This window comes from Nestor notabilis, unplaced genomic scaffold (genome assembly GCF_000696875.1).
Source record: "Nestor notabilis isolate BGI_N333 unplaced genomic scaffold, ASM69687v1 scaffold4541, whole genome shotgun sequence".
NCBI classification, from domain to species: domain Eukaryota; kingdom Metazoa; phylum Chordata; class Aves; order Psittaciformes; family Psittacidae; genus Nestor; species Nestor notabilis.
The window spans coordinates 48670-71719 of record NW_009915979.1 but is presented as its reverse complement, the minus strand read 5'-3'; the positions used below and the strand labels follow the sequence as shown (position 1 = coordinate 71719).

The 23050-nt window shown below is 37.7% G+C and overlaps 1 protein-coding gene across 1 annotated transcript; it reads left to right on the top strand.

Annotated features, from left to right (window-relative positions):
- The first annotated feature begins 1286 nt into the window (after positions 1–1286).
- EXOC5 (exocyst complex component 5) lies at positions 1287–22454 on the top strand. Its single transcript, XM_010024384.1, has 18 exons — positions 1287–1376; positions 5146–5293; positions 5702–5896; positions 10063–10127; positions 10551–10579; positions 10729–10838; positions 11330–11374; positions 11474–11614; positions 12293–12375; positions 12841–13050; positions 13316–13351; positions 14233–14380; positions 16015–16123; positions 16835–16955; positions 17688–17774; positions 20316–20424; positions 21364–21579; positions 22034–22454. The coding sequence occupies exons 2-18, from the start codon at positions 5189–5191 to the stop codon at positions 22220–22222; spliced, it is 1998 nt and encodes a 665-aa protein (XP_010022686.1). The 5' UTR covers positions 1287–1376; positions 5146–5188; the 3' UTR covers positions 22223–22454.
- The last annotated feature ends 596 nt before the right edge of the window (positions 22455–23050 follow it).

Here is a 23050-nt window from a genome sequence, read left to right as displayed (position 1 = left end):
ATTAAACTATGTGGAGAAATGTTTGAGATAGTTAAGTATTAGGCCAATTAAAATAGGAGGTCTTGGTTTTATAATGAGTCTCTGCCTTTAGAAAATACTGTTGGGTGGAGAAATAATCTTAACGCTTCACCATTGTGCAGTATTTTTATGGAAGCTCCAGCAAATATTTTGGAAGAAACTTGAGTAACCTTGCGTTTTTAACATCGCTCATGCCCTGGTTTTACTTCTTGGGAAAGTCAAGTCCATCATCTGTGTTTATGCTTGCTTTGGTTTTTTTCCTTACCTGTTTTGTTTCTGCAGCTGCAGTTTGATGTTGCATAGAGTCCAGTGGCATTCTCACACTGTTTTTGCCACAGGGCAGTGTCTTGGTCAGTCCTCCTGGTGATGCTGTGTTGTGAACTGCATCACAGAGTTGAGCAATTTTAAAGAAAGCTTTGCCACGTAATTTTTTAGATGGATCAATTTTATCTGATTTGCTGCACAGCTGATGGGTGGGTATCATAATATAGTAAATCAGTGTGGCTTCTGCATGGTTCGTAGAATCATACAGACACGTAGAATGGTTTGGGTTGGAAGGGACATTGAAGATCATCAAGTGCCAACCCCTTGCCATGGGCAGGGACACATTCCACTAGGCCAGGTTGCTCAAAGCCCCACCCAACCAGGCCTTGAACACTTCCAGGGATGGAGCAGCCACAACTTCTCTGGACAATCCATTCCAATGTCTCACCACCCTTACAGTGAAGAATTTTTTCCTAATATCTGATCTAAATCTCCCTTCTGTCAGGTTAAAGCCATTGCCCCTTGTCCTATCCCTACAGGCCCTTGTTAAAAGTCCCTCTCCAGCTTTCTTGTCAGCCCCTTTAGGTACTGGAAGGCTGCTCTAAAGTGTCCCTTGAGTCTTCTCTTCTCCAGGCTGAACAAGCCCAGCTCTCTCAGCCTGTCATCATAGGAGAGGTGCTCCAGTCCTCACACTTTTTAATGACAAGCCATAAGCTCATCTGGAAATGAGGAGAGGTAATTTAGAGCCAACTCTTCACAGACCTGTAGCAAATTTTTGCTAGTAGTCTGTCAATCTCTAGACTAGATGTTCAAATCCACTGTATTAAGAACAGTGTTCCCATATTTAATATGTAAACGTAAGAGGTGACGGGGGAATTGTCAACACTGTACTTGCTCTTGATTGTAGCAAAGCTTCTACACACTTTTAAAATGATGTGTAAGCAGCTGCTTAAAGAACAACCTGCTGTGGCACATTGTAAGGAGTTTTTATTCTGTGGCTAGGAGCCTTTTGTGGCAGATGAATACATTGAACGCCTGGCATGGAGAACACCGGGAGGAGGTTCCAGAGGTGGAGAAGCCTTTGATCCAAAAAGGTAAAGTAAAATTGCATAATGGTCAAAGTGAATGTATCTTTAATTGTACCGTTTTATTACACATATAACAAAAAGCCTGTATGCAGTATTGGTGTGTGTCCAGGGAGGTTTTCATCTGGGAGAATAGCTAGAATTTGTGACCATGAACCAATTATACAGTAAGAAGACTAAGGAAAGTCACTTTCTGATTTAGACTTTTGAAGGAAGGAGAATTGATGTTGTCAGACATGAATGTTCCAAAGCACTATAGTTGCTGGATTAAAGCATAATATGAGGCTTCGCTGCTGTGACATTTAAGTTGATTTAATGAGTTTATTGCCAGTTTAGCTCCCTGACCTGGCTTGTCGAAAGACCCAGTAGTTTAAAGTACTGGTGCAAATAAAAGTCACAAACAGGTGGGATGGGAAGAAAGGGAGAAACATGGCACTGTTGACTTAGATTGTATTAAACTGAATTTGTGTGAATTTGTATAGTCTGAATCAAATGAACAGCTTGCTGCTGCTCAGTGGGCTCGTGCCCTTCTTGCTCCGAGCTGCACACCATGATGGCTCGTCTTGAGCTAGCTCTGGGCATCTGATCTCATGGTAAGCTAATGTAACTTACTAAAGTGTCAGAAAACTAAACTGACAGGAAGAAAAGAAAATAATTCTAGTTCGGTTAGCAAGTTTTGCAGACTGGAAAAGTCTGGGAGCAGGTGCAAAGGGAAGACTCTGCGTCTGTGAGCTGCTGGTGAGAAGGAATGTCAGTGTGGAAAGGATCAAAGCTAGGGTATGGGAAGTGGGGAAGGGAGAGGTAGTGCAGGATGTTCTCTACTTTGTGGTGAGTTGGCTTGGGTCTGTGAGAAACCTAACCCTAAGAAGCCAGATCTTCAGTTACTGGGCTGGCACTGAGTGGTGTGTTGGTAACTCAGATGCACAATCTTATACAGCACCATCAGCTGAACATCAACATCTAAGCTTCTGTACTCCAAACCTCTGGAAATTCTTTTATTTTGAAGAGCGACTCTTTCATAGAATCATAGAATGGTTAGGGTTGGAAAGGACCTTAAGATCATCTAGTTCTAACCCCCCTGCCATGAGCAGGGACACCACACACTAAACTATGTCGCCCAAGGCTCTGTCCAGCCTGGCCTTGAACACCTCCAGGGATGGAGCATTCACAACTTCCTTGGGCAACCTATTCCAGTGCCTCACCACCCTCACTGAGAAAAACTTCTTCCTTATATCTAACCTAAACTTCCCCTGTTTAAGTTTAAAGCCATTACCCCTTGTCCTACCGCTAGAGTCCCTAATGAAGAGTCCCCCAGCATCCTGATAGGCCCCCTTCAGATATTGGAAGGCTGCTATGAGGTCAAATAATGCTACTTTTTAGCTTTTGTACCAGTATTGGTAGTTTTTCTAGAGATATAATTAAGTGTTTCCTTTTTTCACACTATTATAGCCTGGGAGATGAGCAAGTGCAATAGCTGTTCCTTAGTGACTTCTCATCCACATAATCATTGTAGTAACCTGAGATAGAATCCTGACAAAGTTTAGGAATTATTAACTTCATAGACAAGCTGTTGTTACTCAAAAGGAAACATGAAACACTTCATTTTTGTGGTCAAAGGACATTCCTTCTGGAGCAGTCTGACTCTTTGGAGGTATGAAAGAAGAGGAAGGGTTTTGTTGGAGTTCTAGCAAGATGTTGAATCCTTGACATTTGGTCTGGGGCCTGTGTCCTATGCAGAGCTTTACATGTGATTTAAGCAGGTAGAAGCCTGGAAATACACAGCATTGTTTCCTGTAGCTCTTCCTTCACAGTTGGGCCTAATATTTACTTCAGGGTAGTTAATGATTTGTACCAATACCTATTCAGTTTAACCTATCTTCTATATGTCTGCTGGCTTGTTTGTGTTAACTTCTGTGATGCACTTTTGTATTTTTCAGGACAAGTGGGAGAATCCTGCAATGGGAAATATTTTTCTTGTGGGATCTTCTAGTATTGAGTAGGGAGCCAAACTTAATATCAAAAAGAAACAGACCTTTTGGTGTATGTTTTTTCTTTTCTGTTTTTCCAAGATGATGCTTTTGTTTGGTAGAAAGAATGTTGGAGTCTTTATTCTGAGAAACCTGACCAGCAACTACCTCTTTGACTTGAGCATTCTTTCTTCTGTCATTATATTAGGTACTACTGCTGAATAAGTGCTGAGCTGGCACAATACCCGTTTAAAAAACAAATCCCAAACTGAACTGAATCAGCTTGTTAAAATGAATAGAAACTATCTGCACCTCTCAAGGCTTTTGTTTGAAAACTATGCTTTGTGTCACTATTGTTTAAAGTTTACCTTAAATATACTTCTGTAAATATAAGTTTGTTCCTTGTGATTTTCTGTGGAATCTAATGCAACATGCTTACTCTTGGGCTTCTGGCAAGCAGGAAGTTGAGGAAGGCAGTCATAAACATCTTCCTCAATCCAGTTTTCTTTAGTAAGTTGTGCCTTTAAGTCAATTACTGTTGTAAAGACATCATTTGAAATAGGTTTTTAGACCAATACAGTGAGCAATGCTCCAAGCAGCAGGGCAAAAGCCAGTCATTTTAGCAGCAGAATTTCAAACTGAAACTGCAGTGACCCTCCATGCAGCTGTAGAGTTGCATAAGTATCGTTTAGGTGTTGCTCGGAGAAAGCTGTTGGCCAAGAGAGGTGCTGTAGTTGTTACTGGGAAGGAGTCATGTGAAGGTAGAATAATACATTCTACTTTTTCCTTCTGGTTGTTGAGAGTCTCCAGCTTGTTCATGGGGAGCCAGGAGAAGAGCAGCATGCTCATCTGACTTTGGCAGCATTGCAGGTTGGAAGGGCTTCACATTCACAGTGTACCTTCTGAAAAGGCAATTCCTGAGTAGTCTAGAAATAGCTCCCTGGAAGAGATTAATGTTTCCTTTCCTCTTCTGATTTTAAAACTGGACAGCAGTGCTACCAGATCTTTGATATGTTTTCAGTTATTAGCGTAAGTTCTATGGCTATGGAGGATCTGGGAATAATTCATTCCTTGAGCATCAATGACTGGGATGTTTAGGAAAGCATAAGCTGAAAAGATGAGTGGAATGGGATAAATGGACACAAAAAGAAAAAAAGAGTGAAAAAGAGGAACACATTGAAAATGGAATGAAAAAGAAGAGAGGAAATTTAGGAATTCATTCCTGTGTTTGGGGAGAGTGAGTCTGGAAGAAAAATTCAAGTGATAGAAAAGGGTGGAGAAAAATCCTTGAAATGGTGTATGTTAGAAGAAAAGAAGTGAAATCAGGAAACAAAATAGTTGTAACCAAAACAACATTATGAGACTATATGAGTGTATTCATTGCCTGTTAATAGGATGCTGGTTTACAAGTTTACTGTAACATGTACAGTAGAAAATACTTCCCTGTTACAGCTCTTACATTGAAGGGATGTGGTACCCTAAACTTTCTTTGTCCTTATGAAAATTCTTTAAGGAAGAAGGGAATATAAGGGGGTTTGTACCTGTGGCAGAGCCACATTCCTGAGTGATTGTTATTTATGTATTCCCCTCTCCTCTGGCCTACCTTTTATGTGATCACATAGTTTTTATGTAGGCATGGAGTTCTACACAGCTAGGATAATGTAGTTTAAAACAAAATAGCATTTTTAATCACAGCACCTTGAATATGTCAGCCTTGTAGGCAAGTTCTTTTCTTTGAGGTTTTTTAAGCTCTGCAGAAGACAGTATCTTTCAAACTAAAGTCTGCTTTCCTGCATTTTATTTTACATCAGGTTACTGGAAGAATTTGTAAATCATATCCAAGAATTACAGGTAATGGATGAAAGGATTCAGAGAAAGGTGGAGAAACTAGAACAGCAGTGCCAGAAGGAAGCAAAGGAATTTGCCAAGAAAGTACAAGAGCTGCAGAAAAGCAACCAGGTAAAATCCAAAGAGTGTAGTCAGTGCTAAGCTCTGCAAGTTTTAAAAGCATCACATGCTCTATTAACATTTCTTGGTACAACATGCTAGTGTTTGAGATAAGAATAAAGAGGGTTGGATGGAAAACAGTTTCCCCTGTCAAAGGGGGCTTATCTGCATGTTCCATTAATGAGTGTTAGCTATTCTGAAAGTAGAGAGTCTTCACAATAGTTAAAAGGAAGACACTAAATTTTTAAGTGGTTGTGTGTACTTCATTAGTGGTTCTGATTAGTTCTGTAATTCAGAGATACAGCACCTGGAAAGCTGATGCTTGCATTCACAGTGCTTCTTACTGATGTAAATCTAGTGTTTCCTAAAGTACAGTAAGCAGAAATCATGAGGTTTTTGTGTGTGCCTATGTTCTCCCAGGTTGCCTTCCAACATTTCCAAGAACTAGATGAGCACATCAGCTATGTAGCAACTAAGGTCTGTCACCTTGGCGACCAACTAGAGGGGGTAAATACGCCACGGCAACGGGCTGTGGAGGCTCAGAAGCTGATGAAATACTTTAATGAGTTTCTGGATGGAGAGCTGAAGTCTGATGTTTTTACAAACTCTGAAAAGGTAAGAGCTGTCAGCGGGATGAAAGCAGTTCAAAGCAATAAGCAGTACTGCCCTAATTACAAGCTGCTACCATGACTTACCATGGTCAGACTTCAAACTAGTGAGTGACTGACTTGTTAAAGTTTCATTGTTCTGAAATGTAAATTAACAACACTAGGCTGCAGATTGCTGATAAAGCATTTGTATTCAGTGATGCTTAATGTGGCAATGTTGGCATTTTTCATTTTATGAAATTATCAGAGATTTGAGAAACGCTGGGAGGGCAACTTTAGAGTGCACAAATATCTGCCTTTTTCCTTTGAACCCCTTGCCTCAGATCCACCCTGTAATGCAGAACGTTTCTGAATACAACTTCTTTGTGAAACTTTACTCTGTTGGGTCAGTCTACTGGCCTTGGATACCTTTTTGTCACAGCATGCCTTTGGGCTTTGTATAGTCCTGTGGTTATGTCTCCACCCTTTGAATTTAGAGGAATCGGGCAGGAAAACTTCAAAGAAATTTTAAAGCATTTTGTTTTTCTTATGCTTCAGGAGTATGTTCATGAAGCAAATGCAATCTGAATGGTGTGGCTAATAGAAATAAACTGAAGGAAAAGTGTCCAGCTGTAAGCAAAAGGACATGTACTGGTTTTCCTTATGTAGTTTGAAAGGCAAGTTATTGGTTTGGGTTTTTTTGTTGTTTTTTTTTTTTGAGGTGCATCCTGAAGAATCTTCCCACTCTGCTTAAATTCTGTGCAATGGTATGATTGTACTCTGGAAAAAAATCCGCCAGTATGTGGGAACAGCAAAAACTTGGTTTGCACGTTCAGCAAAAAATACGTGCTTGAAATGCAGCTCACAAAGGGCCCAAGAATAGGTTAACAGTCATCCCCTCTACTCAGGAAAATGAAAAACTAATCATTTCATATAGCCGTATTCCCAAGAAGTCAGTTGCATAGTGACTTCTGATTCATGGTCTGTGGATATATGGTAATTACTATTTGATAGTTTGCCCTAATCAAAGAGGGAGCACATAAAACTTTCTGTAACTTCCAAGCCAAACACAAAGGTTTCAACATAACTGAAGTTCATCTATGGACACCCTTTTCCAGATCTGTGTAAGTTTTTCTTTTGTTTCCTGAGTAGAAATAAAACATGCTTTTTAAAAATATTTAATGGCAACATGGTAATAACAAAGCGTAAGTGAAAGAGAATTCTGTGTTGTCTGCTGAAGAGACTCTCATTGAATTAAACGTCAACTTATAATTTGAAGTTTCGTAATACTTTCTGTTGGAGGATCTGGAAAAAAAAAGTAGATAAATAGGGTAAACCTGGAAATTGGTAAACACATTAATCTTTGTACAGTCTGAAGAATAATAAGATATTCAGCAAATCTGGGGGAAGGCAAATGTAGTAAAGGCCAGAAGTCTTGTGCTAGTCTGCAGAGGAAGTGTGTGGGAACACAAACAAGATTTTCTGGATCGAAGTTATCTTACTGCAACTAATTTCCATCTAGGTGGGTTAGTACTGTTCTGTAACTTTTGCCTCCTTATTTAAATAGTAACCAGAAGTAGTGTTTTTAGACGAACCTGCCTAGATGTGTGCTATCACATCTTAATGCATCTTTCAACTAAAAATAGTTTTTAAAATACAAAATAGTAAAAAATATTCTTGAATGTGAAGCCAAATGCTTTCTCATTGCTGTCTGATCTTTGAATTGATGTGGAGTTTAGACAGTGGTTTGGAAGATGTTATGACTTTTTTGTACTTCCTCACAAGTGTGGGTTTTTCTTTGAGACATTGAAGGAAAGGGATACTGTGAAAGGAGGGGCAAAAAACAATTATAATGCAGTTATTTCCTGGGGAATTCGTATTTTTCTCAGTAGGGTCAGTTCTTAAGATCTGTTGGATTCCTTTTCTTCCATACACTCAAGGTGTTACTTCTCACATTACTTTCTCCTAGCCGTACTGAGCAATTTCTAACTTACTATCTCCGTGAAGGTTTTCCCTTGCTGTCTTCTTCCATGCTATGTATTGTGTGTCTTTGTCCTCTGAATCCTTATCATTTCCCTTGCGCTGCCACCTAACCTTGTGCTGTCCCACTCCTGTACTGAAGAGTCTTGAAGTGAGCAAATCTCTCCAGTTAAAATAAACTATGAAAATAATCTAGTAGCTTACATGTTTACCATGCAATAGCATTGTCCTCTGTTTAATGTTTACTATCATTATTGCATCCTGTTCTCCATTTAGTTTCTGTACTCAACATTATTCCATTATGCCTTTTAGCTTGTTCATAAAAATATTTTGTGTTAAAATTCTCTCCTGACGTTATTTGTCCACAATTTTCCAGATTTTTTTCTCCAGGTGTGTTTAAGTTGCATTTTACAACATCTGTATTTATTTTGATAGTTTACAGAAGTCTAATTCAATTAAAAATTAAATATGTCCAGATTTAAGCAGAAACCATGGAGAATTGATTAGTCATGGCTTCTGATGTGCATCAGAAAAGGCTTTGAATTCAATAAAAACTTAGTTAACAGCTATTATGTGTAGAGGAAACAAAGAAAATACTGTATTTGTGGGTTGTTTGTCTTTACTTTTCTAACATCGGCGAATAACTGCTGATACATAAATTATTCTAATGACGTCAGTATTGATCACAATTGTTGGGTATTAAGGTTGCTGTAAGCTTATAGAAGTAACTCCTTTTTCATTGGATTTATGTGAGGAGCGTAGCTGCTTTGGAGTTAAGAGGCTATTGTAAGCTGACAGTTCAAAACATAAGCTGCTCTTAATAAGCAGAATGGATATACTTTATGAGAGCCCCTATTTTTGCTGAACAACTATCCTTGTGTGATGCCTGTACTCTGTATTCTTACCTGTGTGTCTTGTTCTATTCTTGAAAAGTTTTAATCCCAACCTGCTCTAAGTGGTGGAAGAATAGGATTTCATTACTTTCCTCTAAGTCCAGTTCCCTGGAACATGACTAACAGGAAGAACAAGATAAACTGCATGTTCTCTATGTTCTCCGTTGTGTCAACTTACAAAGGTTTTGCTTGAATGTAGTAGCTACAGCTTTCATCACTCCCTTTGAGTTGCCTTCCAGTCACCAAGACAGCATAACAAAGCCTCTAAAACCATCCCAGAGCTGTCTTATTTGGGCCAGTTGACATCGTGTGCTTAAAGCCATTGAGCTTCAGTTGCAAACAGCTGTTTCCCCACACATTCAAACTGGTGTTTTCTGTAGTTTTAGTCAGCCTAGTGAAACAGTACTAAGCACTGCATAGGTGCACTGCCCATGCTGATTGACTGTGGAAGAATAAATGAGCAGAAATCTGCATTATGTTATTGTTAGCTTTTCTATTCAAGTGACTATTCCTATTTTGTAGATCTATGATTAACTGACTTTCATCTTGATCTTTACTTTGGACCTCACAGTTTATAATTTCTAATACAGCTTCCATTTCTCCGTCCTTAGGAGAGTGTGAGGAACCCTAACTAGGCTCTGCTTTGATTCCTTGATTCCCTTTTTCCCCTTCTTTCCCTCTCCATGCCGGTGTTGTCATGGCTTTTTTGGATACAGCTATACAGCTAATTTCATCAATTGGAATTTCCTAATGCTTTTCCTGACATGTCTGAGAGGTTTGCTGGCCGTTTCACTTTTGAGTTCAACAGAGATCTCTTCTGGTTGGGTGTGATTCATTAAGTCTTCTATTCTAATCACCTGTAAAAGATAACATGACAATTCAGTCAGTGCTGCATTACAGTTATATATTTTATTCCCATCTGGAAGGGTTCAGATTTTCATGAGGCTGCTCTAGCCACATTCTGATCTAATCAGCCCTGAGGGGTCTTTGGTCTACAAGCTGTATAGCTATGGTGGCATTAGTGCAGTGGTGATCTGTTTGTCCAGGTAGCTACACAGACGTGCCCACTGTGATCATATAATAAGGCTTTTTATTGTGTTTGACTTACATAACTTTATGTTAAAAAAATCCCAGCCCTTAAAGAATCATGAAAATACACACAGGAACTTCAAGGGGGGTATCTCTTCCATGGGTATATCAACTCAACCAGCTTTAGAAATAGGAATTACATGTATGGAAAATTGGACAGTGAAGAGGAAAGAAAGGAACAGCCTTTAATCAGACCTTCTTTAGTAATTCTGTCATGTTTTACTCTTAACAGATTAAAGAGGCAGCTGATATTATTCAAAAACTACACTTGATTGCACAGGAACTGCCTTTTGACAGGTAATATTCTATCTGAACATCTTTTAAAAAAATAATCTTCACATAGCTATAACTTTATGATGCTTCCCTTGTCTACTTTTTTGGTGCTTAGTGATTCATGTAGCTTTTGAGATGGATTGTGTTCTTATTTCTCTCTTCTCTGTTCTCAAATTTGTGTTCACACACTCGTGTTTCGGGATCATCTTTACATACACGTCCTAAACTACTTAACAGACTTCTGATGGGATAATTTTGCTGTGCTTACTTAATGCTAGATTTGAATTAGGTGTTTGTAGGTTTTTATGGATATAAAGCATGTAACTTTTCTGCCGTCTTTGTATGTTTTCATTTTAAGTAGAGTGCCTGTTACTCATGATCTGGGGTGTCTGATTTCTCTTGTGATGTGGATTTGAATATAATCATGGTATTTTTTGTTGTTGACAGGTTTTCTGAAGTAAAATCAAAGATAGCAAGTAAGTTTATCCAGTTTGATCCATATTCCTATATTTGAATTGTTAAAGATGATTAAAGAAGTATGCAATACTGTCAGTATTACAGGTTTTGTTGGTGCTTGTGTTACATAACCTGAAGGATTTTCGTTGTTATCCCCTTTCCTCTACAGGTAAGTACCATGACTTAGAGTGCCAGCTAATTCAAGAGTTTACCAGCGCACAGCGGAGAGGCGAAATCTCCAGAATGAGAGAAGTAGCAGCAGTTTTGCTTCATTTCAAGGTAAAACGCAAGGGTTTTAACTTAATACATAAGTACAGCTACACATGATACATTAAGTGCCTGTTTGAATTGAACATGTTAGTATGGGCACAGCCACTATTTCAGATAACATGTGTAACTTTAAAAATGCTGAGGTATTTGTTCCATATCAAATCAAATGCAGGGGAATAAAAGCAGATACTAGGGGATTGGAGGCAGTGTCTTAATTGGAGACCATTCTGAGATCTTTTCTTGTATGCATGTAAACTTGCTTTCATGCTTGAGAAAGAGTGTTGAAACTTCTGGTGTATATCCATGTGGTGTGGGGATAAGTGAAGTTATTTTAGGTTTGTGACAACAGTGGGTTTGAAAGAGTCTACACTTTTGATGATTTTATTTTTACATATATTTTTAACAATAACTTTTTCATAAGGGTTGTATTTCCTTGATTTCATTCTATATTGAAGTATAGACAACCTGCTTTAACACTGAGTTGTTTACTCCTTCCATAGGGCTATTCCCATTGTGTTGATGTCTACATAAAACAGTGTCAAGAGGTAACACATTTTATTTCAAATGTATCTCTTTGGGTCTTGATTGATTTAGTCGTACAGGTGGTTTTAAATATATTATGAAATGTGCTTCTAAAACCCTAGGGTGCATTCCTGAGGAATGATGTCTTCGAAGATGCAGCCATTCTCTGCCAGCGAGTGAATAAGCAAGTTGGAGAAGTCTTCAGCAATCCAGAGACTGTACTAGCCAAACTCATTCAAAATATCTTTGAAGTTAAACTTCAGGTATTTCAAATGTTAACATGAGGAAACATTTAATAAAAAAAATAAATTATATCTAGTAATAACAATTAATGACAACTTACAATATTTGTAATATTGTATAAGGATGAGGAATCATAGCTGACTATTGCAAAAGGCAATTTGCCTGTAGATGTTATTCACCTTAGAGTGTAGAGATTGAGCTTGTGTTTGAACCCCAAATTTGTGTGTCAGTTTTGACTTAGTATTTTATGGTAAAGAATGTTTTTGTTCAAATACCCAACAAGAAGGCGGCTCTAAGCTTGTATATGTATTGTGATAAGCAAATATGTAAGCATCTCCGTTGCTTACAGTCAAGCAGAAATGCCCCTAGGCCTCCAGTGCTTTTGATTCTTAAAGACCTGGGATTTTGTGTTTGTTGGTCAAGCATATTTGTGAAGCAATCTGTCTTTTGTCTTTGCTTCACACACTACTGCTTTGTATTATTAAATAATTTTCTTCTAAAGGATGTTTTTAACTCTGTAGATAATGCAGGATCTGTAAATTGGAGATGTAAACCCTAAGAATATATATGAATTACCTTAAGTAAATACACACTTTGCAGTAAACACACACTTTGCAGTAAACTAAATATAATCTAGCAAGTAGTGAGTATGAGATGCATTTTCTAGTTCTTCTAACAGATGTACTGAAATTTTACAGAGTTATGTAAAGGACCAGCTAGAAGAACACAGGAAATCAGATGCAGAACAGTATCTTAAGAATCTCTATGATCTATATACAAGGTATTTATATATTGGTCTAGATATTTTCTTGTAATTTGTTTATTATCAAGATGTAGGAAGAGAAGCCAAAAATGTAATCTTTCATTAAAAAAAAAAATAAATTGTGGCCATGAACCTTTACAATTACTGCTTTCCTAAAAAAACTTTAAAATTGTCATTGTTATTTTTAGGGGGAAGTGTTTAGTAGAGTGATCTTTGAGAGTAATTTTCATACTGTGTAAAAGCCAGTCCTCCGCATCACACCTGGCAACTTACTTGATTGCAGTTGTACTGTATGTAATTAAACATGAATTATACAGAATTCTTTACTTAAATGTAAAGCTGCTAGAAGTCTTAATGCAATCAGGATTTTGTTGTGCTGTGTACTTTACAAACATGTAATGCTGTACTTTACAAACATGTAATGCTGTAATTCACACAAATTCAACCTTTTCCTCCTCTCTCCTTTGTTTCTTTTGCATAAAGAACTACTAATCTGTCAAGCAAATTGATGGAATTTAACTTGGGTACTGATAAGCAGACTTTCTTGTCTAAGCTTATCAAATCCATTTTCATTTCCTACTTGGAGAATTACATTGAGGTGGAAATCGGTTATTTGAAAAGTAGGAGTGCTATGATTCTGCAACGCTATTATGATTCCAAAAACCACCAGAAAAGGTCCATTGGCACTGGAGGGTAAGTTTCTTCTGTGAAGTTTTGTACTTTTAAAATGGATGGGAGGCGGTAATGGGGAGAAACATGGTATTTGCCACGTTGGATGTACAGTGATGAACTGCGAAAGAGCAGGCTTCTAAAATGACCTACAGCTTTTTATAATTTACTATCACTTTATGTTCTGATTAAAAAGTGTATTGCTCTTGGTACATGTGAAAGGTGATGCATGGTATTTATACACTCACGGGAAATGAAAAATACCAGTTAAACCTATGTTTCAACTTAGGATCCAGATCCACAAAAGGACTGAAGCAAAACTAAGGTACCTAAAGCATGTATATGTGTGTATCTAAAAGCATACATTTTTTTTCACCTGCCCAGGTCTTGTGGTCCCCTCCCAAGACCTAGGAAGGGGAAAAGACCATAGCAATGTCAGTGAGAAAGCTCTTAATGAGCCCAGAAGATGCAATGGACTTAGAGAAAGGTAAAACAAGACTTCATTATCCTCAGGGTAGAGAAAATAATAAAGGACTAGTGAGAAGTGGGAAAGGAAGAATTAAAACTTGTGTGAAACAGAGGTGATGAGACTACTGCAGCTTTCAAAGAGCTACTGGGTTCAGTGTGTCAGGAATGAAAAGTGATTTGGAGAGAGCAGCAAAGTAATGAAATTAATTAAAAAACAAAGATGAAAATTTAATTTTCTTGGGGAAAATTAAATTGTAGTGAGTAACTTTATGGGTTGTTTTATGCATGGCGATGTGTTGGAGCATGCTTGACTAAATCAGGACTGCTGAGATAGTGGACGAGGATGGAGAGAATTTGTGGGTGTGGATGACATAGAAAACTTCTGTTAGTGCTTTGAAAGTACAGTGTGGCAGAATGTATTGAGGCTAAACTTTGTCCGCAGAGCATAGTGCCATAGGATTCAATTGAAATTACTCTTATTCCATGAGTGGGGAATAGGTGATCCTGTGGCGTGTGCGTGCCATGATAGAACACAATTAACCATGGAATCAGAGGTGGTAGTTTTGCATTTACAGGCAATTTTTGTTAAGCTTGCAAGACTGTCTTAATGCTTGTGTATCCTAAACTGTGTCTTGGGTTCTGTTTAAGTTAACAACTAAAATATCCTAAATCATTGTTGAACTTGAGCATCAAAATTTCCATCCAGTGAAATCTTCTTTTGATATATGTTTGTTCTAGTATTCAAGACCTCAAAGAGAGAATAAGGCAACGTACAAACTTACCACTGGGGCCAAGTATTGACACACACGGAGAAACTTTTCTGTCACAAGAAGTGGTGGTTAACCTTTTACAAGAAACTAAACAAGCTTTTGAAAGATGTCACAGGGTAAGTTTGCTTCCTGTGGTCTCCATTAGTGATATAATTTTGTGTATGAAATGAAATCCTGAGGTTCAATTTTTGATTGAAGCATGATAGGAAGAAAGGAAGGACATTATAAAAAAAAAAATATTTCTCTTTTATTTTTCACTGAAACAGGGTCATGGTGGAGGCTAAGGGTTTCCTTTTTAAATGTGGATCTAGTTGTATTTTGTGGCTTTTAATAGTGTCCATTTTTGGAAAAAGTGAGGCTGGTTAAACCTACTGTCTGGTCTGCTTTTCTTATTAAATTTGACCCAAGACCAGAGAAGCCTTTTTCCTGCTTTAAAAATATAGAGAATAGTTCAACAGTTGGTTTCCTGTGTCAAGTGCCATTTCTTTTTGCATTAGAGAATTTTCATCAATAAAATGCCGAGAGGAATAATCTTTAGCATTGTTTACCTGGCTAACCCTCTACTGTTCTTTAAATGCTTTAGTCCAACAACAACCAAAAAAAAGGTGTATTTCTTCTGATGAAATTGCTTGTTTTACTACCTGTCAGTTACTGTTTGGTACTTTAGTGTGAATGAAACCCCTTGAAATTTATTTGCAAAATTAGATGCTAGAGTTTTGGGGGTTTTTTGTTAGCTAAATGTACTGATTTCTCTCAAATTTTAATGCCGCTAACATGGTAAGTTAGTTTAGTGCCTGAACTGCTTTAGGAAAAATAAGTTGGTAATACTGAATATAACCGTTATCTTGAATGATTTCAGTGTTTGGGAGTCTCTGTAATGGTGTTTCGTGGTTGGGGTTTTGTTATGTTTTTTTGGGGGGAATACAGCAGAAATCTTTGGGAGTGGTGTTATGTAAACTAAGTTGTATTGCAATAGTAGTTTTTCCTTACTCCTAGCTTCATGAAGTCTTCATGTAATTCCTTAAAAAACAAAGCTGTATTTTGTACATAAAAAAGCCCTGTCGCATTTTTCTTTAGAAAAGGGATTTACTGACAAGTTGCTGTCCAAAATCCCATGTTGCTTACAGCTTATGAAGGTGCAGATGCTGTGTGTGTATATGGGCATTACTTCACTTAATAAAAATTTTCATGCTTCATTGACTCCAGCTGAACTGTGTTAAATGTAGCTGAGGTTCGTTCAGTCTGCAGTACTGTGGCAGTGATAAAAGACCAGCTGCACTGGGTAAAACTGAAGGTCCATCTAACCCACTGTCCTGCCTCTCACAGTGGCCAGTGGCAGCAGCTTAGTAAAAAGATAAAAAAGGCAGGATATGGATGGAGTCATCTTTTCTGCATATGTTTTCCTAGTGTACAGTGGCATGCAGTTTAGGTAATACCTGAGAATCTATCTGGACAATTGTGTTTTAACGACTATTAATTATTATCTTCCTTCATTATTACTGTTGTCATTATTAGAAACTCTATACTTATGCTCTTTTTAGCATCCTGTGGCATGTTTGCTTCAATTTACTTGATAATGCTGAAGGGTTTATTGATACTAAAGGCTATGAATACTTTTCATTTAGAATAAAACTCCAATTATTCTGGAATACTTGTTACATTTTCAGCTTATCCCCTGCGCAATATTGGATAAATTTTCAAATGTATGTAGAACTGACCTTTAGGATAAATTTTTTCTTTTTCTTTAAAGCTCTCTGATCCATCTGACTTACCGAAGAATGCTTTCAGAATTTTTTCTATGCTTGTAGAGTTCTTATGTACCGAACACATCGATTATGCATTAGAAACAGGCCTTGCTGGTGAGTATAATATTTTCTGAGCATTTCATCTCATTGGCCTTTTTGTGTAGATGATCTTTGCAGGTCCTTGCTGTGCCTTATTGATTGGCCTTGTTTAGAATGTATTGGTTAAATGAAATTTGTTTTATGTGTTTGGGAGTTGGCATTTAATGTCTTCTAAAGCGTAACTTCCATTTGGGAAAGACAGTAGCATGCTTCCATCTGTGCATCAAAAACATCTGTATCACAGAAATTGGAACATCAGCACTCCTTACCTCTTTTAATTGTTCTTTATGCCATGGTAGAATATTTTTATATTAAAGCATAGTGTCCTATGTTTTGTAAGACTTTCATGCTTGTTTGTATACCTGTGTATTTTCAAGAGTGACAGTAAATAAGAAAACTGTTTGTATTAAAGAAGTTAAAATCTTGACATTGAGAACCTAGCTTTCCTACATGAAAGCATAAAACTCATGTACTGAAGAAATATTTAAATTGTCTGTGCCATTTTGCTTTTGGAAATTTTGAAAAGCAACATATTTCTGTGCTTATGGTTGTTACCTCATATAGCTATGGTAAGTATTCTATATATGGCACCATGGTAAATTTTTGAAACTCTAAGCCTGTGATTTAAGCAGTCATGGAAAAAATTCTGCATATTTAAAAAAATCATCATACTAATTATAAGAACTGCATATTGTTACAATCCTAATGAAACCTTCTTTGCTTTAGGCATTCCCTCTTCTGATTCAAAGAACGCAAATCTTTATTTCTTGGATGTTGTCCACCAGGCCAATACTATTTTCCATTTATTTGACAAGCAGTTCAATGATCATCTGATGCCATTGATCAGGTACCTTTATTTTGATTGGCATTTTCTTTGTGAATGGTCATTTTTGGTGAAGAAAGCAATTTTTTTCATGCTTCATCTCTATTAAGAGGAGTTTATTCTTGGAGCGATTCAGCTTGATGATGAGGCAAGATAAAATACTGCAACGGGAGAGGGAGGAAGGGAAGTTAAATGAATTAGTTCCTTGAAAAATTAATGGGAGAGAGGGAGCTCCAAGAGTATTGATAGGAAGGAGAGACAAATTGCTCTTTAGAGACCGCACTGGTGTGTTACAGGCCAGGACTAGAGGGGGTTTGTGGATGTGATATTGGGGCTGCTGAGACTCCTGGGGGTACTGCACAGGGTCTGCAGAGGGAGCAGCTGGCCATGCCCCGGAAGCCACACAGGAGCTATGTGGAAGCTGCATATTGCTGGGAGCCCCGAGTTGGATACACTTGAGGTAGAGCACACGGGTGTGCTCTGAACTAGTATGCGTGAAAAGCTGGGTTTGCTTGCTCACCTGCCCGTGCTGGCAGCAGCTGAGAGGCGCTGCTCAGTAGGCACAATGCTGCCTGAGCGCGTTACGGTTAGCACTCAGAAACCCAGCTAACTACACTTGAAATAACCCTTTCTGATGGGGTGGGAAATCTTAAAGAAATCCTGTTCTGAGTAGCAGACCCAGCAGACAAATTTTTTTTTTTATTTTTTTTTTCTATTTTAATATTGTCACATACCCAATCCCCTGTACTGTTGCAGTTCTTCTCCTAAATTATCTGAATGTCTTCAGAAGAAAAAGGATATCATTGAACAAATGGAAGTGAAGCTGGATATGGGCATTGATAGGCAAGTAGAGATTTAAACTTCTTGTTAATCATTAATTCTTGTAAAACTCTTGTGATGTATGTTAGCTTTCCTTTTAAAGTAGTAATATTTATAAACACAAAATTGTTCTGTGTAGGTTTTTTTCCTTTTTTCTTTTTTTTTTTTTTAATCTATAAGTATGCATTATTGTGCATAAAAAGTTAGATTTCGTTTAGAGGGTCGTGGCAGGTTTTCTGCAATACTCCTGGAAGGACGTTAAAGGATTTGGTTGTGTTGAAAGAGTGCAATAATTCAGTTTTACCTTATTGTCTCAAACTACTTTTTCTACTTTGAAGCAGGGAGGAATGAAATAGGTTAAAGACTTTTCATGAAGGAGAAAAGTATGACAAAAATAGGTTAGATGACTTGCTTGAGTCTGTGCAGTGCTATGGATTAGACCTAGTCAGAGAAGTCTGTGTACTTGGAATAATTCTGATCCTGACATTGACTTGCTTTGACTCATTTAATTCTTTTTTTCTTTTTTTTTATGGAGCTGTTGCACAATGCATTTTGGTCTGGGGAGCATGTAATGTTCCCATATTTCAAGGTGGCATTAGTCAACCTAGAGCACATTACCTAAGCTTTCTGTGCCTGTTTTCTCTCTGCAGTAACAGAAATAAGCCTTCCTGAGGGTAACAAGGGCTACTCTAGAAAACTTTGTTGAAGTTTTTGTGAGGATCACACCATAGTGGAGAGGAATGACAACAGGAACACTGTATAGGAAAAACAGGCACTGCATTTGTGTCCTACTGGGATTGAGAAAGATTTGATATATTATTTTCACCTGTATTTTCTATAGGAGTAGAAAGAAAGATGAAGATAAGAAATGTGTAAGTGGCAGTTGAGATTTTAGCTGTTCCTGCTGGAAGTGACTTCAGAGTTTTACACACAAAGTTCGAAATACTTGAACCATTGAGGCCATAAGCTCAAATCTAGACAGATATGGGTCAGTCATCACCGTTAGAGTAGTTTGTTACTATTTGTGTAAAATAATTAATCTCTTAAAAGTGGTAGTAACTTAGGAGAAAGAGTCTGTGCTGGAAAAAGGTATGTTCAAAGGTTTGTGCTTGGAGACTAAAAAAAACCCAAACAACTCTGCTTTGGCACATATATAAGAGATTAGTTTTGAGATGTTACTTGTAAAATGTTCCATGCTTACATGGTGCTTCAAGGTGCCACTGATGCTGTTGAAAAATGATTGTCTTGCTTAAATGAATGATTGAATTTAAAGATAAAAGCAAATTTATAAACATTGGTGGCTTCAACAGCAGCCAGTCTGAAAAGGTCCAATTGCAGCTTCTTGAATGCCATTTATAGCAATTGTGTACTGCTGTAAAAGCAATTTGTTAACCAAACAAAATTAGTTCAACTGGCTTCCTTTCAGTATTTTTTCTCTGTAAACAGCCTTCTAAAAGTATCTATTTAAAATGGAAATTGAGGAGAATGCAAGATATAATTTCTTTAAATTTCTATCGGTTTGTGGATTGCTGAATGAAGTACACCTGAAATGCAAGTCTGAGCTCTATGCATAGAAAAAAAAGAGTTTCTTTCTGTTGCATACATATATGCTTCTCTCCTTCACCCCTACTCAAATACATATGGTTTACTCCCCTTCACCCCAGCTGGAATCCTTCAGGGCCTGTAATGGCCTTGACTGTGTTCTTCAGGGAGATTGGAGGGATGAGGGGGTGAAGAAAATGGGAGGGGAAGAAAAGAAAAAGAGGAGGCAGAGGCAGATTCCTCTCAGGGCTGCTTTGCTGTTTGACCTTTGGTTTGGACTTAAAGTAAACCTTAAGTTTGACCTTAGATAAGGTTCTGAAAAGATAAATCCTGTAAGGCAGAAATAAGTGACATTATAAAACTCTATTAGATTTCTGAGAACAAAAGAGACACCAGGCTCTGGCAAAGGGGAGTTTTTCTTCCCTTCCCCTCCTGCCTTTATTTTCCGAGTGTTTTTTGATGCTTGCTTCTGAGTAATATGCAATGTGATCTAATTCTACTAAACACTTTGGAATGCTTCCTTTGGCTTTCTGATTCCCTCGGCATTGAAGAATGGTATCCAATCTCTCTGAAGAGCTGGATTTGAACGGATTACCTTACAATTAATGTCTTCCCTTTAAAACCAACTGGCCAGCATGCTGTATGGAGGAAAGGGTTTCTAGGGTTGTTGAGGTTTTTGTGTTTTTTTTTTTTGTCTTGCTGATTCTCCTTTTTCTAACTTCTTACATGAAATCAAGTGTATCTTCTCTATAGAATTGCATTACAACTTCAGAAGAGTGCTTATGTGTATGTACATGTCTGTCAAATGAAGTGTTTCCTTTGACATGCCCTAGCACTGCTTGCTTCTTATAATATTTTTGAGTATTTTCTGTAGATTACTCAAATGTTAGGTAGTAGGGTTTTTTCCTCATTGCTTTATGCTGCTTACTTTTATATAGAATCATATTAGTGTATATATAAATATAAAAATCACAGAAATCAAAATGTTCCCTTTGAAATCAACCTGTATTTGTAACTTTAAAGGACACTGAATTGTATGATTGGACAGATGAAGCACATCTTGGCTGCAGAGCAAAAGAAGACGGATTTTAAACCAGAAGATGAAAACAATGTTTTGATTCAGTATACTAATGTAAGTGAACTAAGTCCAAGCTCATCAGTATAACTTCAAATGCTCAGGAGTGTTACTGGGTACAAGATGTTGCTTACCAAACACACATTAATTTAGCTGTTCCATTTTGCACTAATAGTCTGAACTCTGTTTTCTCAATCTGAAAAGCACATTAGCAGTTTTGTATCTTGTGTCAGACACTGTCACATTCTTTCACCTCACATGATTTGGAACAAGGTTTTTAGCTGATAATTAGCTTTAAGTTATCAGTTTCAGAAAATCAATTATCAGGTACTCGCTAGTTTCTGGGCACTTTTCTCCCTAGGATGGCTGGGGCGTGACAAAGCACCATGGGTATGGCATGAACATTCTTTGCTGCAGAACATTATCTCTCTCACCAAATGTCTGAATCCCAGGCTGGGGGCTATTGAGAAGTTGTAGTGCTGGGTTACACTAAGCTCTTGCTAGGGAAAAATTCAGAGAGTAATGGAGTAGAAACTACAGTCAATGGGAAGAAGTTAGAGCATTGCCTCAATGCCTGCAGCTGGGTGGGAATGGAAGAAGTGGACGTAGTGTCAAGTACTGTCAGAAGGGTGGTGATGCTGTATGGCTGTTAATTTCAGTTTAGAATTGCAGCTGACAGGGTTTTTATCGCTTCCTCCTCCTTCCCACCCCTTGGTTGATCTTTTTCTGAATTAAAAGACCAAATCAGACTCTTCTGAACTGGTATGAACTATAACTTGAGTGAATATTGTCTTGCATCTCTCTTTGTACTTGCATTTTTAAGTCTGTGTGTGGCAAATAAACTGTTAAAAATTATTAATTGGAAATGACTGATTTCAGTTACGTCTTGTGGGAAGTTTAAAAACTTAGTGGCTGATGTTCAGCTTATGATGTGGAAGCCACTTTGAGAAGAGATTTCTAGAAAGTAAGTTAACTAATTCCTTTTTTTTTTTTTAGGCTTGTGTTAAAGTCTGTGGCTATGTTAGAAAGCAGGTGGAAAAAATTAGAAATTCTATGGATGGTAAGAATGTTGACACAGTTTTAATGGAGCTTGGAGTTCGTTTTCATCGACTTATCTATGAACACCTACAGCAATATTCCTACAGTTGCATGGGAGGCATGTTAGCTATATGTGACGTGGCTGAATATAGGAAGTGTGCCAAAGACTTCAAGGTAAGCACGTACAGGTCGGTGATGTTCAGTCATGTCAAAATTAGTAGCAGGACTCTGATTTTAATCAAATGGTTTTTCTTCATAAAAATAGTTTATTTTTGTTTGAACATCACCATTCTGTGTACTGATGTTATGTACCAGCAGCTCTTTATCATGCCCAAAGCGCAGTTTCCCGGTAGCGTTTTATTGCTTGCAGGCTATATGTGTATACTGAGGAAGTAATTGAGTTTGCATTATTATATGTTCTATGTATAACTTCGCTGGTGTGTGTATCTCCCTACAGATGTATACGAGCATGTATTTATATATAAACTTATGCACATGAGGAGAGACTGATAGATGTAAACCCTCTATCAGGAGGAAGTCTTTTGAAGATCTAGACAGACGTTGTGTTACAAGACTTCAAACAAGTCTAACTCTTAATATATGTTTCTTTCTTTTCTCTTAACCACAGATTGCACTGGTGTTACAACTCTTCGATACCTTGCACGCACTTTGCAATCTTCTGGTTGTAGCCCCGGATAATTTAAAGCAAGTTTGCTCAGGAGAACAACTTGCTAATTTGGACAAGAACATCCTGCACTCCTTTGTTCAGCTGCGTGTTGATTATAGGTCTGCTCGTCTTGCTCGTCACTTCAGCTGAGAGCATGGAAAGAAGTGCTGTACCTTTGGGCAGGCCTCAGTTGTTAGAAAGCACAGGTTTCTTACCAAACTGTGGTTGTAAATTCTGTGGGATAATGACTGTTCAGAATAAAGCAGCTGCCATATTTAAACATGACTATGTAGAAGGTGAGCAGGTAAAAATCCGGGTATTTTCGTGTAAGCTGAAGTTCTCCCAGTGAAGAATTTTGCAAATCTACATGCTACTGATTCTTCATTTTTTTTTTTTCTTTATTAGAAACATGTCGGTGTAGGAGAGCAAGTGGTGCATTGAAAGAATGTTACTCAATATTGAATTATCAGATACAATTTGTTAGACTTGAACTACAGAGATAGTGTAGGTAATGGATTACATAGAATAGACCAGTATAAAAACATTCTTCATCAATTTTAATGACTTTAGACCTCAGCACAGCTAATCATAATCAAATTATCTTTGATTGCTATTTCTAAGTCATTTCTTTCATTTAAAACGTTATCCTGCTCAATGTAATTTCTTGCTCTAATTAATTAGCTTGGAATTTCCTTGAGACGTAGGAGAAAAAGCAACACTAGCCCAGAAAGATGTAATTTATACATTGTGTAGCATTCTAAACAGAACTAAAGTGGTGAAAAGTTTTCTGGGGGAGGGGAGTTGGTTCTTTTGGCTTTGTTTTTTTTGTACCTAATAGTCAAGGGCCCACCTGAACGTATTGGCATTGTATAATCTGACATTACTGTTTGTTTGATACTGGCACACTGAATTTTGTATGTGCTCCTGAAGTAAATGCAGCTGCTTGCCTTAAGGCATTCTTATTACAACGTGAAGGTG

What these genes read in the sequence shown, in the direction of transcription:
- EXOC5 (XM_010024384.1), top strand. Translation starts at nt 5,189, where the DNA reads ATGGATGAAAGGATTCAGAGAAAGGTGGAGAAACTAGAACAGCAGTGC. An exon ending in TTTTTACAAACTCTGAAAAG is followed by an intron (nt 5,897 to 10,062) that starts GTAAGAGCTGTC and finishes TACTCTTAACAG; the next exon opens with ATTAAAGAGGCAGCTGATAT. An exon ending in ATTAGAAACAGGCCTTGCTG is followed by an intron (nt 16,124 to 16,834) that starts GTGAGTATAATA and finishes TCTTTGCTTTAG; the next exon opens with GCATTCCCTCTTCTGATTCA.